At 44.3% G+C, this 17,612-nt stretch overlaps 1 protein-coding gene across 1 annotated transcript in view; it reads left to right on the top strand.

Moving 5' to 3' along the window:
- Positions 1-17,312, top strand: part of phlpp1 (PH domain and leucine rich repeat protein phosphatase 1) — a 53,663-nt gene extending 36,351 nt beyond the window's left edge. Inside the window, exons 5-17 of the mRNA XM_080033699.1 lie at positions 1,686-1,832; positions 2,723-2,950; positions 4,503-4,705; positions 6,037-6,097; positions 6,948-7,043; positions 7,585-7,740; positions 8,110-8,310; positions 8,910-9,072; positions 9,570-9,700; positions 9,955-10,065; positions 10,547-10,741; positions 14,046-14,274; positions 14,611-17,312. Of these exons, the coding sequence (XP_079889825.1) occupies positions 1,686-1,832; positions 2,723-2,950; positions 4,503-4,705; positions 6,037-6,097; positions 6,948-7,043; positions 7,585-7,740; positions 8,110-8,310; positions 8,910-9,072; positions 9,570-9,700; positions 9,955-10,065; positions 10,547-10,741; positions 14,046-14,274; positions 14,611-15,984 (3,295 nt within the window). The 3' untranslated portion in view covers positions 15,985-17,312. The remainder of the gene's footprint in view (positions 1-1,685; positions 1,833-2,722; positions 2,951-4,502; positions 4,706-6,036; positions 6,098-6,947; positions 7,044-7,584; positions 7,741-8,109; positions 8,311-8,909; positions 9,073-9,569; positions 9,701-9,954; positions 10,066-10,546; positions 10,742-14,045; positions 14,275-14,610) is intronic.
- Positions 17,313-17,612: the final 300 nt, after the last annotated feature.

Genomic DNA, 17,612 nt, shown 5'->3' with positions numbered 1-17,612 from the left:
CCCCAAATTGCTCCCGATGGTTCAGAGAGCGCCTTGCATGGCAGCTTCTACCATCGGTGTATGAGTGTGTGTGTGAATGGGTGAATGTGGTAAGATATGTAAAGCGCTTTGGGGCTGAGAAAATCGGCTAAAAAGCGCTATATAAGTCAAGACCATTTACCATATATAAGTCAAGACCATTTACATTCATATGGTGAAAGTTTTAGCTACAGGGCAACATTAGCACTCATTTAGCATTGTGTTTCTGTTTACCTCATATACATCGTAAGTCCAAATACCTCTCTGTTTACGTCTTGTTTGCTCTTCACCAACTCCTGAGACTATTATCCTTTTAGCTTGCTGAATTCTCCATTAAATTCACCAGCTAGGTGCTAACTAAGTTCTACTGGGCTGCTAGCATACTGTCGGTGTATCAGAGCTGTTTAGCTTAAATATAAAAACTAGTTACAATGACTAGAAACAATGATGAGATGATTATGGGCCAGAATACCACCACTATTTATTTAGCTTGCTAGAAACTACATTTTTGCACAAGCTGGTTGCTTACATTGCCTTTTGTCTTGTGCTGGCCAGGTAGCATAGGTCATTTACAGTTTGTTTACCCAAGCGATCTCTTAGTGCATTTTTAAAATACATGAGGAGTAGTAAAAAATATAATGAGCAAGGCATGATGTGACAGCATGACAAGAAGAGACTCTGAGGGGGTGGGTATGATGAGCATTACTCAGCAGATTGCAGAGGTAGATTTAATGGTGGAATGACATGTTCCCATACAAACACACACACCCACACACACTGTCTGCATGAGCTGGAATTACTTTAGGCCATCCTAATCAATAGCCCTGACGTCTCTGTCGCCTTTTTTCTCCATCACTGTGATATACTTTTTATGTCTGTGTGTGTGTGTTTAACCCGTGTGTGTTACCCGTGTGTGTACCTTGGGAGGACAATCAAGTAGTGCCAGTTGAAGCCGCTGCGGTGGTAATGTGGCACACTGCCCATCTCCCATTCTGCTACTGCTGCTCTCAGTGCACATGATAGGTGATAGCAGGTTGCATGCGTGCCTCTGTATGTGTGTCGCAGATAAATAAAGACATAGAGAGTCCTCACCCTTGCGTCGCCTTGTTCACCCCTGGCGCCCCCCTCCCCTGAGCGGCTAACCCCTCTGAAGGTCACTGCTCTGCCATTGGACACCACAGCAAATGCCACCGGTCACTAGTGTTTGAATGAACAACACAGACGTCAGTGCTGCGCTTGTTTGCTCAACAATCAAACGTAGAGGTGTACTCCTGACGCACTTAAGGAAGGCTTTTGTTTCTGGCTGTGTTGAATCCAAAAAGTGTGTTTTTCACACAAACAAGTTCTGTATAAGCTTAAATATACTTTGCCACAAATATGTATTCATTAATATATGTATGAATATCTCTAACTTTCTTGCAATATTCATGTCGACAAGATACAAGTTTATACTTTTCTTCCCTCACTCTTATCTTCTCCGTTTCCCCCTTTTCCTTTTTTCTTTTTTTGTAATTAGTATTTTATTGAGTTTTTATACACCACTGTTACATTGTAACCAACATTGCAGTCAACATTACAATTGACATCTTACCAATTATCCTTTAGTGATGTTACATTTTTGTCTTTTCTTTTTTTCTTATATTAACACTTTTGTTTTCTATTTCCAGATTTTCCCGTCTACGGAGCCTAAACCTGTCCAACAACCACATTGGTCAGTTCCCCTTGGCCATCTGTGACATCCCTACGCTGACGGAGGTCAACCTCAGCTGTAACTACCTGGCCTCTGTCCCTAGCTCTGTGGGAGCCATGATCAAGTAAGTAAGAACAGGAAGAGTGTTAAGGATAGAGGCATAGTGTGGTCCTATGGTACATGCAAATGCACTTAAGTGGTTCTTCCTTTGTTGTTTATTCTATGTTTTTGGTGTTTACCTTACCTCTGTCTTTTGTAATATCGAAAATCGATGAAGTCTTTCAGTTATTGCACAGGGTCTTTAATGCTCAGTTGGTGCCAAAGCTTGTTTGCATTGATGCTATCTCAGTGCTTGGAAACCAATGGACCTTTTTATTACACACCTAACCGCCTTTTTGCCGGTTTGATTGTCAAAGGTTTACATAGCCAAATGTGAGAGTTACCTAGCAACAAGCACGTGGTATAACAACCAGAAGAGATATACTTCAACAGCACAACTAACCCATCGTTGTCCTGTGATATTTTGATATTTGTTTAATGGCTGGTCTATGCAAGTCATTCCAGTCCTTTCATATTACTCAGCAGTTTTAAACATTTATTTATATCCCCCCCCCTTGCCTGTGGGAAATCCCTTTCACTCACGCTTAAGAGCAGTGTCAGTTAGCAAAATGTAATAAATATTTGAAATGAAAAAATACAATTTCATGCATTGTGCGAAGTCCAACTAACCCCATTCAAACCAACACAAAACCATGTACAGGTTTTTGGTTTCGACAAACAGGCCCGGATGAGCAGTTAATCTGCAGGAATGATCTGGTATGCCTGTGAAAATTCCTCAAGTGGCCGGTAGGGCTTTAATGCTGCTACTGCCATCTGCTGTGCGATGCTGAAAGTTCAAGTCCAAATGTGTGCAAATGAAGATTAAAACTCTTTTGGACAGACTTCCATCCTGCCTATCACCTCTTTTTCTTAATGGGGGTTCAATCGTGTAATCTTGTGTTCACTCTCACTCAGTTTGCAGACATTCCTGTTGGACGGCAACAGTCTAGCTGAGCTGCCCAACGAGCTGGGCTCCCTCCAGAGGCTGAGCTACCTCGGCCTTTCCTTCAACCAGTTTGACCACGTGCCACAGGTGCTGGAGCAGTTGGTCGCCATGGAGAAGCTGTGCATGGCTGGAAACAACCTAGAAACACTCACCCTGCAGAACTTCAGACTGCTGCACGTCAAACACATCGATCTGAGGTACTAATTACGTTGAAATGATATCAAAGTCAGCTGTGATTCAAGCTTGATAACTTTATGAAGAACAAGCATCCCTTTAAAGGTGCACTAAACAGTTTTAGCAGAGGGGGGTTTGTTTACATTTGCAGAGCCATGCAGGTAGTTTACAAAACAAATTGTCTCTACATGTCATACTTTAGTATTGCATAATTCTATCATCATAGATCAAAACAAAATTATTTTGAGGAACTAAGCGTGAGGCTAAAATTAGTTTGCAAACAAAGCTATGGAACAGTAACTTTTCAGGAAGCGTTCTAACTTCAAACAGTGTTCCAGAGATCCAATTTTCCAGAGAGAAAAGTTTGTTATATTCAAAAATATTCACCTCTCTGACACACCCAAAGTTGCAAAGTGACCCTTTAAGTCCTCAAGACATGCTCGTCCAAAGGAAATATACTGAATGAAACATGCCAGCCCACTAATGATAGAAACAAAAACACTTAAGAACACGAGCCACAGTCGGACGACACAGGATCGGGAAATCATTTGCCTGTAGTGTCTCCGTCGGGTGTCTTCTCACTGTTTGCAAAAAAGCAGAGAGCTGAAGTGACTTGCACTATTTTTCCAGTTAATACTTCACTCCTTCTGGCTTCGCTTGGACAAGGTCAGTGAATACGTTTCCCAGCGTTCTCAGCTTGTTTTGGACAACGATCACTTGGTATCTCTGATGAGGATGTGTTCGTATCTTTTATTCGGCGCCGCAGCTATTTGCCTCTGTTGAATTGAATCCCAGAAAATGTTTTCCAGTCAAGGAGTTGAAACAATTATTCATATGTAGCGATGACTTTGAGGTAATTGAGTCATCGTTTTTTGGTCAAAAAGAAAATGTGTTTAAAATGCTCAACACAAGCTCCCAGGGGCAAAGAAGACTTCATTTAAAATGCATGTGTGAGCGATAGTTCAAAAACACAAATATATTCTATAAAAAAAAAATCTTCAAAAGCCTGTTTTTCTTAAATAACAGTTCAACTCCATAATGCGTCTTTTTATTGCAAAGCCTGCACCCGTAAATCAAGACAAATAGGGCTATTATTCGATCGTAGCATTAGTTTCTGCAACATAATCATATTAAGATCTCTTTTATTTGTCCCATACATTATAATTTTTTTCATGGACTGCTTCTAATAACTGAAAGCTTGCAACAGGGGGCAGGATGATAATCATCTAAACTGCTACAAATCCACCACTCACTTTTGTAAATCGAAAACCCACTGCCATCATCATGTTGTGTGCACACAACACAGCCGAGTACTAAAAAACAGGAGTGGAGAAGCTGCAGCACGATATTTATCAGCCACCACCTTAGGCATGTTCCCTTCGCCTTATGAGAAAGGCCACACAGCCTGGGCAGTTCAGCCTTGATCCAATTGCTGAGCTGAACCCTTTTGCCTCCTCTGCTCTCTCTCTCTCTCTCTCTCTCTCTCTCTCTCTCTCTCTCTCTCTCTCTCTCTCTCTCTCTCTCTCTCTCTCTCTCTCTCTCTCTCTCTCTCTCTCTCTCTCTCTCTCTCGTCAGGTTGAATAAGATCTCCAGCATGGTGCCGGATGAGCCTGACCTGCTGAGGCACGTGACCCAGCTGGATGTGAGGGACAACAGGCTGACGGAGCTGGACGCCTCCGTCTTCCCGCGTCTGGAGGTGCTGCACTGCGAGAGGAACCGCATCGCCGGCCTCAAGGCCAAGGGCTGCCTGCTCAAAGGCATCTACGCCTCCAACAACGGTGGGTTTTAGGCAAGCTTTCTCAACTGAAATCACTTATAGGAAAAAAGATAGAACTGTATCTATTGATGCAACCGCCCCACCCTAGGGTCTGGCCACGATCAATATACCTTCCCAACTCAAGGAGTGGCACCTTTCAACTCAAATTGCGTGCATTTCAAATACCACTGCACACAATTGGATAGCAATACAACCAATCAGAGCAATGAACAAGGTGGCGTATTAAGCCCCCTTCATTTAGCGAACAGCGGGCTAACTGTTAAATTACAATGTTGCAGTTGTCGGTCGGCAAAACAAGAAATTCTTCTTTCTTGCTAATGAAAGATTTGAGTGCTGTCTTCCAAATTGTTAAGTGCCGAGGTCTAAGCCGTTTTAAACTCAAACTACGTACCATACATATGGCACCATAAATAGGGCTCTGGCCCGCCCATATCAGATAGAACGATATGATTGGTAAGTCAGAATTTTCCGACATAGTTAATGAGCTTCAATTGAGAGTGTCCAGACCAACAGGCTGAGCAAATTTTTTTATTGCCAGCGGCAGGTCTGGATTTCCAGGCTAGAGTTTGGGGCATTTTTTATGCTTTTATTAGACAGTTTTGGAGAGACAGAGATGAAATGGGGTAGAGAGGGGAATGACATGCAGAGAACGACTCGGATGGGCAGACACTCAAACCACTACAGCGGGAGCGACCCCCCACCCCCAAACATCAATGCATATCGGCGTCTTTGTTATACACTTTTATTTTGACAATCTTTCTGCACATCTGTGTGGCACTATTTCCATCGAAAAAAAGTATTTGTTTTTCATTTAAATACTGTATATGGAAAAGCTCAGAAATAAAATGGTTAAATCATATCTTGGTTATTTTTTTATATAAATGTAACAGGTTGTGTTAAATGGGCAAAGGATATTGTCTCATATCAATCGCAAGCCCCTGAATCTAATCGAATTGAAGTCGTATCACAGCAGACTTTGTGACCACTGAATCGATCTAATATCGAATCATGATGAAACTAGTTATTTACACACTCCTAGCATGAATTTGTTTATTTCAACCTGTCGCACATCTTCTTACCTCACAGATGTCACTCCTTTCTTTCCCCGTATAAAACTTCATTTGCTCCCATGCTCTAAACTCTCTAAACGCATTCATTTTGCTCATCAGTGCTGCAGACTCATTGTCCCTCTCCATCATCCCTCTGTAACTTGTCACCCCCCCTCCCACTCCCACTTCCAAATCGTTCCCCTCCATTTTCCATCTACCTGCTCTGGTAATAGGCTGTGTCTGTCCTTGCTGTAGGTTAATGTGTTTGCATTTCTCCCCACAGAGATACGACAACTGGATGTCAGCCCTGTGCCCTCCAATCTCAGTTGCATGGACATCTCGAGGTGAGGGGGGGGGGGGGGGAATCGCAGTAGCACTCACACACCAGACACACAAAAACAAACACACACATACACATACACACACACAAGGAAAGCTGCTCTAATTGTGGGGAAAAAATTTAATTGAAAATGTAGCTCATTTACAGTGCATCCTCTCTGCCCTAGAAAGAGGAATATTAGTTCAAAGACCTTGTGACCGCACAGCCAAATAGTTGGCAAACTGATCTCTGACAGTGCCATGAAATGTCACAGGGCTGTCGTTCTTTAACCAGGTCGGCCCTGACCTTTCACCTTGGGTTGTATAGTGAAAGATGGGCTACTGTAATGAACATGCTGTGGACAACAAGCAGGCATGGGAACAGGGCTCCAATTTTTTAGTGCTGAATTTATTGAAAATCAGTTTCTCTGTTTGGCCTTGAGAGAGTGTCATAAATGCATACAATCTGTTTTGTAAACTTTATTTGTATATCACCTTTCATACAAGAAATGCAGCTCAAAGTGCTTTACAATGATAAAAGTACATGCAGTACCAGCTTCCCATTAAAATAGACATGAAATAAACAAATCTAGGCATGACAATAGTAGTAAGAAGAAATAAGATCAAATGGAGTAGAAATATGAAGATACTTAGCGTTACATTTAAGGTAATGTTTTGTTGAGACTTAGCTTACAAAGGGAATATGATTAATTATTAATATAATTTTAACCCAGAACTGCAGTTGCTTTGCCTTGTCTTTTTTTCTAGAACAGCAGGACTGTACTCGGTTCACTATTTTCCATGTTGGGGTATCCTGATTTACAAACTGCTTATAATTTGTCATCATCCACATAACACCCCCTTGTCCTCCCATAGGAACCATATGGAGTCCTTGCCAGAATGGCTGTGTGAAGCTAAGAAACTGGAAGTTCTGGACGTGAGCCACAATCTCATCACTGAGCTCCCTGCGCGGTGAGTCTATCTCTCTCTCTCTCTCTCTCTCTCTCTCTCTCGCTATCTCTTGGCTAATGTGTCTGTTTAAGCTTGTAGATGGAGTAGTATAGTGTGCTGCAATATTCTCCCTGCCCCTTTGCCGGCCAGTCATTTATCCCCCATAGAGACTCATAAATCACACAGATAGCCCGTAACCTCCGCGGCCTTCCTCCATTCTCTTCCTCTCTATATAGGCTTTTTCGAAGGTCAGTTCAGACGCTACTCACTTAGTTCCTCCTCTCCTCTCCTCTCTCTCTCTCCCTCTCTCTCTCTTTCTCTGTGCGTCTCTTTTCCCCTCATTGTCTGCGGATACATTTTAGCCAACTGTGTGGCTGACTCTTGTGACCCCTGCTTACCGCCGTATGATGTCACTTTCTACCCTGTTAACTATCTATCTGTTGATCTATCCTTCTACTTTATTGTTCATTTATACATCTAATACACCACCGCGTGTTCAGAAGAGTCCATGTGTTTATCTGGTACTGACCCGACCATCTGTATATATTCATCTTTGCCGCAGGTTGTTATGCAGCAACAGTCTGAGGAAGCTGAGCACAGGACATAACCAGTTGCAGAAGCTGCCCGAAAGAGTGGAGCGCCCTCTGCTGGAGGTTTTGGACGTGCAACACAATCAACTGGTGGAGTTGCCGTGCAACCTGTTCCTCAAATCTGACAGGTAGCATTAATCATCGGCTGGAAAAAAAAAAATTGTAGTTTGTTTCAGACAAACGCACCCGCCACCTGACAAGAAGATTGAGCGTAGGAAAAGGGCAGATATATGGAGACGGATTACATAAATGAATGGAGGAATAGGATCCTAATCGAGGGCACTAGGACATCCAAGGGCAAGGATGACAGGCCAATAGAGAACAACCAACCAGGGCCAATATTGGAGAGGGAGAGCTTTTAATAGGAGGGGGGGGGGGGTAATAGAAGTAGGGATTCATGTATAAGTTTGTAATTAAAGTGACTCGTCACTTTCTTCTCACCTGTCTGAAGGAGGACAAAACACTTGAGTCGTTGTACTTTCTTCCGTACTTTTCAGCTTACGATGCTTGAATGCATCAGCCAATAAGCTGGAGCACCTGCCGCCATCCAGCCTATCGGAGGACAGCCGGAGCATCCTCCAGGAGCTCTACCTGACCAATAACAGGCTGACGGACAAGTGTGTGCCCATGCTAACGGGCCACACACACCTTCGTGTTCTGCACATGGCCTACAACCATCTCCAGACCTTCCCGGCCAGGTAAAGAAAGAAGCGTTCACTGGTGTTATTTGTCCTTTTCTAGCCACTAACCCACATTCACATTCGGACAGGAACCTATTGTCATTATTGAGTCAGATTATGTAATTGCCAATGGCTAAGCAGATGATCATGGTTATACATTTAAAAATGAAATACACGGGGGCGCCCTTAGCTCAGTTGGGAGGGCGTCCCCCCCCCGGGCCGGGCCCAGCAGCAGACCTGGGTTCGATTCCCGCCCGTGGTCGTTCTCTGCATGTCACTCCCCTCTCTGCCCCATTTCACCTCTGCACTGTCAAATAAAGCATAAAAATGCCCAAAAAATATCTTTAAAAATGAAATACACTTACATGTTGCACTTAGATGTAGCACTTTGTAGTGTGGCGTTTTTGACGCCAATGTTCTTACATGATTGTTGCTGTTCTCAGTTTGTACCTTCGTGGTCAAATGCACTTATTGGAAGTCACTTTGTATAAAGGGGCCGGCTAAATGAAATCCACTTGTCCTTGGAAAACCAAAGGAATTGTTGCTGATACCTCTCACCGGTTGATGATTTTTAGCATTGACCTCACTTCTGTCTGCTTCCCCCTTTTGTTCTACAGTAAAATGGCCAAGTTGGAGGAGTTGGAGGAGGTGGACCTGAGTGGCAACATGCTGAAGACTGTGCCCACAACCATCATGAACTGCCGGCGGATGCACACACTCATCGCCCACTCCAACTCCATCGAGGTCTTTCCTGAGGTCATGCAGCTGATGGAGATGAAGGTAAGACTGTAGTAACAGCAGCACAGCACCGCGTGTCTTTATGCGCGGCGTATGCGACAGCCACCAAGTGCGTACTGTGTGCTCCATGTGCATGTTTGCAAGTTGTTAGTCTGGCTAACCGGATATAAACAACAAGCATATCAAACTCCTCCCCTTCCCCTTACTCTTCCCCGCTGTAGCCTTCCATTTATGCTCCGCTCAGAACGGGAGACAACAGAAAGTGCGTGTGTGTTTTTGAAACGGTTTGATAGTATCCAGCTTATGGCATGCGCACACACGGCACAGGTCATTAGCGCTGTTGGTCGGCACCTTTTATAATATGTCCATGATGGTTGGCACCAAATGACACTATTGTGAAAGGACATGTTGCGGCTTCCTGGGCTTAGTGCCTCGAAACGACATAGCTTGGTTCCAGACCATACTACTAGCTGTAGTTTGGTCTGGCTTTGCGAGAATAGCAAGTTGTTCATCTAATAATCTATAACCTCTGTGGTCAGTGTGTGGACCTGAGCTGCAATGAGCTGACTGAGATCACTCTGCCAGAGAATCTGCCTCCAAAGCTTCAGGAACTGGACCTGACTGGAAACCCTCGTCTAAACCTGGACCACAAAACCCTCGAACAGCTCAAGTATGTTCCTTTTCTCCCTGCCATGTAGAACTGACAATGAGACTTAAACCTGCCTTTTGTTATTATATTACTTCCTGCTGTAATTGCCCAGTTAGCCCCCTGAAAATACTATTATCCAAACTAATCTCACCTTTGTATGATAGAAAAAAAAAAAAAAAAAAAAAACTGACTAGAATAGTGTGAGAATTTTCAGGCATCTCTATACCTCTGTGAGATCTTCATATACTTGTGTTTTTTTTTGTATTGTTTTTCAGTAACATTCGCTGCTTTCGCATTGATCCGCCTCCAACCTTCTCCAATGAGGCATCTGGTGGGCCTGCTGTGTGGAGTCATGGTTACACAGAGGCCTCGGGAGTCAAGAACAAGTGAGTTCAATTCAGTCAATGATAAAAAAAGAAAAGAAACACACCACCGCCTCACTCCAGTCCAGTTAAGCCTCGCTAATGCTAAACCCTCTTGAGAATGCTCATTGTTAAAGACAGATGACTCAAGCGAAAGCAAATATATTGAACCAGCGCTCGCTGAAAACATGAATCATGTTTGCTCACATGCCAAAACGTGTCCGAGTGGGCTCAATTTACAACTTGACACTTTAATGTCCTATGCCAAATAAGAGATTCTAGCAATTTCACATACTGTTTGTGCATTTCCCATGTTTGTTCTTTAGGCAAGTTTGCTTTGATGACTGTACAGTCAAATAGTATTATGTAAGGCAGTGTCTGCATGCTTATATGTGGAGGACATATGTGAACAAAGGTGTTATAATATATTTGAAGCTCTCATTGTTTACACGTGAGCACACGCTACAATTACGTTATGCCTAGTTTTTTTTTCTTTTCTCTGCAGACTGTGTGTTGCAGCTCTGTCGGTAAACAGTTTCTGTGGGAGTCGCGAGGCTCTGTACGGCGTGTTCGATGGGGACAGGAACGTGGAAGTGCCCTACCTTCTGCAGTGCACCATGAACGATGTGTTGGCCGAAGAACTCCACAAGACCAAGAGCGAAGAGGACTACATGACCAACACCTTCCTAGTAATGCAAAGGTACACAACGGGGCTCCACGGGCATTTTTTAAAGCCTCTGTAAACCTGGTTTAAAATTGAAAAAAGTCAAAATATCATATCAAAGTTGTGATAGACATAATATGTTTGTTTTTTTGATTTTTTTTCATAAATATTATCCATTAGTTAGCCATGGAGACTGAGCTATCAAACGGTCTCCATGGCAACAGTCATTGTTTTTATAGAAAGTTTTGGGCAGAAAACTGCAGTGATTGGTTCAAAACACTTATTGTGTCATAAGAACCTGGGGCCGGTTTCCCGATAACGTCATCTCTTAGCGAGCTACGAAGACTCCTACGTTATGACTTACCAAAGTTGTTTACCTCTGTAGTCGTGGTTCCCGAACGGTCTCTTAGGAGAAACACTCCATACGTCGTACGTACACTGCTGAAATCGATTGCTCAGAGTTCGATTTTCCATTTCCTGCTTATTTCATGCGAAGCTGCATGCAGGGCCGCCGCTCCCTATACGCAGAGTACGCAGACTGCGTAGGGCACCAAGTTCCTGGGGGGGGCACCCCAAAAAAAAATATATATAATTTATTTTTTTATTTTTTTTATTAAAAAGGAAACAGAGATGGTCCGGGGGCCCCCCAAAATAGTTTTTTTTTTTTAAAGTTCATGATAATCATTACATTACAAAAAATATATAAATTAGTTATGAACAGGCCCATCGTTGTTTTTTCTTAATTGTGTAACCTATCCAGGGGTGGATTACTGCACAGGCACACCGGGCACAGGCCCAGGGGCCCAAGGGCTCAGGGGGGCCCTTAGCCAGAGATACTGATAGTAACTTTTCATGTTGCATAGTCAAAGAGCTCTGTCACTGATGTCAATAACAGGGTCAATAACAGGGTCCAAAAAGGAATAGCCTAAATATAAATACTCATTAAAATGTAACAAGATAGAAATCATCATGGGCCCCTCAACTAGTAGGGGAGAAATACAAAAGCAAGTTAAAAACAACAGCATTAGTAGCTCTGTCTAAGGGGGTTGAAGGCCCCCTCACACATACACAAATAAACTTTATATGTGTGAATTCTAAATTGTTCATATCCACCCTTTATCTGTTGAAATGGGCCCCTCCATCATAGAACATGGGTCTGCAGACCAATCTACTGTTTTTACAGTTGCAGAGTAAAGAGTGCTACCTGTTTAAGAAAAATCTGAAAAATAATGTTCCTTCTGCAGCTCAAGATTTGATATCTCTCTAGTCTCTAAAATTTCCTCACAAAGTGCACCAGATTGATGCATTTTACTTTAAAAAGGTAAAAAAAATTCCACCCACCCACCCCCCAACAAGATACAGGGTCCCTCCAACAATACCCCAAAATCCTGTGGGAAACACTGACTTCCTTAATATGTTTTTGCCATTAATTGTATGTATCCGTGTAGAAAATTCAGTGTACCTGACTGGATAGGGACAAGTGGGGGGCCCTTTAAGAGTGTAAGCCCAGGGGCCCATTATCTCATAATCAGTCTATGATCCTATCACTCAATTCCTTTGCAAAGGCAGTTTTTTCACAAGTTAAGCTGTTCTTTCTGTTAGTAAATGCTGGCAAATGTGCCAAAAAGCAGTCGCAGAGATCTTGCAAGGGCAAAAAAATTTCGCTCGCGAGCTTCTTGGTGTTTTTTTTTTTTCGTGGGGGGGGTGGGCATCACTGACAATTTCTGCTTAGGGCACCCAAAAGCGTAGCAGCGGCCCTGGCTGCATGACAAGTCTTTGCGAATAAAAGATTACTAGAAATCCTTCTAAGCCGAAACATTTATTTAACACCTCTTGCTTTATAATCTAAGTATCTTTAAGAACAATAATCACGTTTCGTGGTGGGTCAGTAAGGAAACTGAAAGTAGAATATCGCCAATGGCCTATATCAATAAAAACAGACGGCCCAAACAGCGTCCAAATGAGCTAAAATCCTAAATACAATAAACAGTAACATGGCACACTTATTTTAAGGTAAGCTTTAATTGATTATTCATTCATTTTTTCACACGTTTACATGTTTTGAGGCGGAGAATCCGACGCACACTGCGGAGCTGTCAGCTGAGCTCAGCTGACAGCTCCGCAGTGTGTGGAACACAGTGCGATGGTTCTAGTGTTAACCTTGGTCGAACGTATTACCATAGCCTATAGGCCTACTGATTTAAAAAAGGTAGCCTAGGCTATAGAAAAATATAGAAACAGCGGAGGAGATTAAGATTGTTTCCAGCAATTATTTTCTTCATGAATGACTTGTGGCAGTTCCATGCGCAACAGGGATGTCACTCGTGTCCGTTTTACGCATGGTGCTTACGGAAGGAAATGTGGGGGTCTGTAGCCAAGCCTATCTCTGGCGATGCCACAGCGATCGCAGGGACTTCACTTGTCATTAAACTTATAAATCTGACTGTATTTCATATCAAAGGGACACAGCAATGACTGTATTAAATATCAAACTGATAAAAACGATCCGACTGTAGGCTGTAGTGTATCACGTATAAAGTAGCCTATTTTCATATTGACGGACATCGCATCCAATCAGTTAATGCTGATTGTCAAGTCAGTTAGATGACTATGTAGGCTACTTATAGTTTGAACACTTTGTGAATCAGAGTGAATGGTATTCTGCTAAAATATATAGCTTACTTTAAATGTGATATGTAGGCTACGCTATAGTTATCGTTTTTAACAGTTTGTTATTTAATACAGTCATCGCTGTGTCCGTTTGATACGAAATACAGTCAGATTTATTAGTTAAATGACACAAATGAGAGCTGAAACATCCCTACGGTAGAGCTAAGAAGGCTCTGCGGGCGCTCCAGACCAACCTTACCAACGTAGGATGTACGAAAGAGATTCGTAGCAAAGAACGTTTCGGGAAACAGGCGAAATGTTAAGTAGGAACTCTACGTAGGGGTTACGAATGACGTAGCGTTAAGAAGGCTCTACGAAGGCTTTGGGAAACCGGCCCCAGACCATTGCCTGCCTCATCTAAACCAAAATTTCTGTTAAATTTATCAAACTTGAATGACAATATCTGTAATTTGGTTTGAAAATATGCCTTACTCTTTTCAGATGCTTATTATCATGCAACTTACTCCCTAAATTATTTGTACATAGTGCAAAGAATTTTGTGGATTTTGGTTAACAAGGGCTTTAACAACCGTCCTGTGGGATTCTTCTTCTTTTTTTTTGTCCCTAGCCTAATCTATAATCAAATCCATACATAAATCTGCTCAATAAATGGATTATGGTTAGATGTTTTAACTAGTTTCTCTGATCCCCTCTTCTTTTCATACAACAGAAAGCTGGGAACTGCTGGGCAGAAACTGGGAGGCTCTGCGGCTTTGTGTCACATTCGCCACGACCCTACCGACCCCGCCGGCTGCTTCACACTCACAGCTGCTAATGTGGGAAAGTGCCAGGCCATTCTGTGCCGAGACGGGAAGCCGTGGTCGCTGTCACTGCTTCACAATATAGGGCTCGAGGAGGAGTACCGCAGGATAAGGCAGCACAGGGCAATCATCACTGAGGTAGAGATCCTTTTCAATAAAAACATCCCAAGAGCCTTGTAATCAACGTGGAGTACATTAAGGGTGGGGTCAGTGATTCTGGAGAACGCTTGTTGTCAAAATCTCCGCTACCAGCCTAGGCTCTGCAAACTAGGCTGTGTATTAACACCAGATTTTTTTTCAGCGTACACACACTCACAGTACCGACAGGAAGTGGATCGTGAGGATATATCCACTGATTTTGACAAAAAAGTGATTTGGACTACAAGCGTTTTCCAGAATCACTGACACCACCTTCTAATGTAATGTAATTTTAGCTGAGCACTGTATTGATATTTTACACTCTTTTTCTTACAGGACAACAAGGTGAACGGCGTGACCGATTCCACCCGGATCATGGGCTACTCCTTCCTCTACCCCTCTGTCATCCCTTGTCCCTACGTGCAGACGGTCACTCTCACCCCGCAGGACGAGTTCTTCATCCTGGGCAGCAGAGGGCTGTGGGACGCCGTGTCTCCCACCGAGGCCGTGGAGGCCGTGCGGAACGTACCCGATGGCCTGGCCGCGGCCAAGAAGCTGTGTACTCTGGCCCAGGGCTACGGCTGCACCGACAGCCTCAGCGCCGTGGTGGTCCAGCTCAGTGTGAGCGAGGACTGCTGCTCCTGCTGCTGCTCGGAGCCTCCCCAGCCCCCAGCCAGCCCCGGCCTGGGCCCCTATCCCCCCTCCTCCTCCTCCTCCTCATCCATCAAGGAGCGGCCCTCTGACGGCTCCCTGCCCGTACCCCCGTCCTCCTGCAGCGAGATGAGCAGCGAGATCAGCACCAGTGAGATGAGCAGCGAGGTGGGCTCCACAGCATCGTCCGACGAGCCGCCGCAGATCTCCCTGGTGCTGCTGCACGAGCAGGCCCACCACCACCAGCCTCACCTCCACCTGCACCACCAGGCCCACCCGCTGTCCCTGCTGCAGTCCCAGCAGCAGCAGCAGCAGCAGGCCCACTGTGGTAACAACAACAACAGCCAGCAGCAGCCCTGCCAGTACCTGTACCCGGGGGGCGGTTCCTCTTCAGAGCTGCCCTCTTCCGCCCGCAGCTGCTGCGCGGTCCACCCGGCGTGCCTGGCGGGCTCCTTCCAGAGGCAGCTGTCCAGCGCCACCTTCTCCAGCGCGCTGTCCGACAACGGGCTGGACAGCGAGGACGAGGAGCCCATCGCCGGCGTCTTCTCCAACGGGAGTCGGGTGGAGGTGGAGGCGGACGTCCATTCTCTCAAAGCAGCAGAGGCCTCTTCTTCGTCAGCCCAAACCGAACCGCTACCCTCATCTTCCCTGCTGACTCTCCCTCTGGTCCCTCCCCCAGCCCCATGCACGCCAGAGCCTCTGGAGGAAGGGGTGGACATGATGAGCCCGGGCGAGGCTGGAGACAGCGGGCTGGAGAGAGACGAGTCGTGGCAGGGCGGCGGTGTGGACGGAGGGAAGTCGTCAGGCAAGAGGAGGGTCAACGGGTCCGTGGCGCGCCAGGAGAGGAGTCACAACCTTATCGAGGTGGCGGCCGACGCCCCCTCCAAGAAGGTGGGCGGTTACTTCACGGCCCCAGCCCAGCCCGACCCTGACGACCAGTTCATCATCCCGCCCGAGCTGGAGGAGGAGGTGAAGGAAATCATGAAGCAGCATCAGCAGAAACAGCAGAAGCCGCCGGGCACCGAGCAGCCCACAGACTACTACGACACCCCTCTCTGAACAACAACCGACACCACCAACCAACCCACTCACTAACTACAGCCTCATCTCACTCCGAGCTGCAGCAGCAAGCACAGGAGCCTACCATCAACCTTTCCATTTTTCTTTGGTTTCTGGACTCAACAGACGATTTTCTTTTTTTCAAGAGGCTACAAAAATGCACATGAAAACGTTTGATCATACTTTTTCTACACTGCCTCGTCATCGAAGAACCATGCACTGCAACCCGCTCTACACGTTTTTTTGTTTGTTTTTTTGGTTAAGCATCTCATAGAACGAAACAAGCAAATGAGCCCTTTAATGATACTCGACCCTCTTGAATAGCCTGGACAGCCCTCTCTGGTGTCCTTGGTTGTGCCCTTGTGTCGCAGACTGTGAATTGTTGTTTTTACATTAGACGACCAGCCGAGTATGTAATCAACACTAGTCTTTGCAATAGCATTAGCTCGCCACGACACTTGTTAATATGGATAACAGTTCCATGGTTTGTTTTGTTTTGTAAGAACTTACCATATCTTTTAATGTGAACGCAGTGAAGTTGCTGCGAGAACTTTTTAAAAACAGAGACACATAATCTTTTTATTATCAGTGAACTATGTTGTAATACCACACTTAACTGTTGTAGATAGGGCACTTAAATATACTGTATTTCTTCAGTAAATCATGGCTCTTGGCCTGTAAAATGGCATAGAATTGTTTTTGTAGAAATTTTAAATACTAACTCCTAGGAGTTGCATACTCTATATGGTGACTCAGTCACTTTTACTAATCTTCTCTGAGAGAAATGGTGATTTTTTTTCCAATGATTGTAAATAAGAGAAATGTTGTATACTGTTGCTTTTAAAGGAACTGCGTACCTGTATGTCGGTGAAGGTTTTAGTTGTTGGGGAGGACGTATGGTTCACCAAGCGTTTGCTTTTATGGAGGTGTCACCAGCCCCCCTTTATCTTACTACGTAGACCCACAAATACTACACACACAAACATACACACACACACAAACAGACACACACAAATCTATATGTGCAATTGCAGTTCAGAAACCCCGACATTCCATGGGATGTAACTACACAAAGTTACCATGGTTTGCTCCACTTTGTTTGATTGTGATGTTCTGTCGTCATCACTGTATCTACTGAACACTAATAGACAGATATTTGCATGCACACTTACATGCACGCACATACAAACATTCACACACATACACACACAAACAAACATACATGGACACGTAATACTAGACTCATCTCCCTCCTACAGTACCTGTTATCACCGGCATGACTGTGTCAAGTTCAGTAATACAAACAAATATATCCACATGGAAAAGAGACAACACAGATGTTCCTGTATTTGGTATAATAAATTTTAAATTTGTGAATATAAATCACACTGTCTTGGATCTGTTTTGAATAATGAATGAACATTTGATATTAAAGGTGCAGTGTGTAATATGACATCATCAAGAAAGTTCTACAAAGTTCTAGAATGCAACGCTCCCTGGGTAACCCCAACCCTTTAGAATAATAACAGAAGCTACAGTGGCCTTCAAGGACAAGAACAATTCTAAATTTTAAACAATGCACCTGATGACATTCCAACTATGACACTTTCAAGATGGCGGCACTAGGC

The sequence above is a fragment of the Ammodytes marinus genome, assembly GCF_949987685.1.
Source record: "Ammodytes marinus genome assembly, chromosome: 9".
Classification (NCBI taxonomy): Eukaryota; Metazoa; Chordata; class Actinopteri; order Uranoscopiformes; family Ammodytidae; genus Ammodytes; species Ammodytes marinus.
The sequence above is the reverse complement of the archived record's forward strand: the minus strand, read 5'-3'. Positions and strand labels throughout refer to the sequence as shown.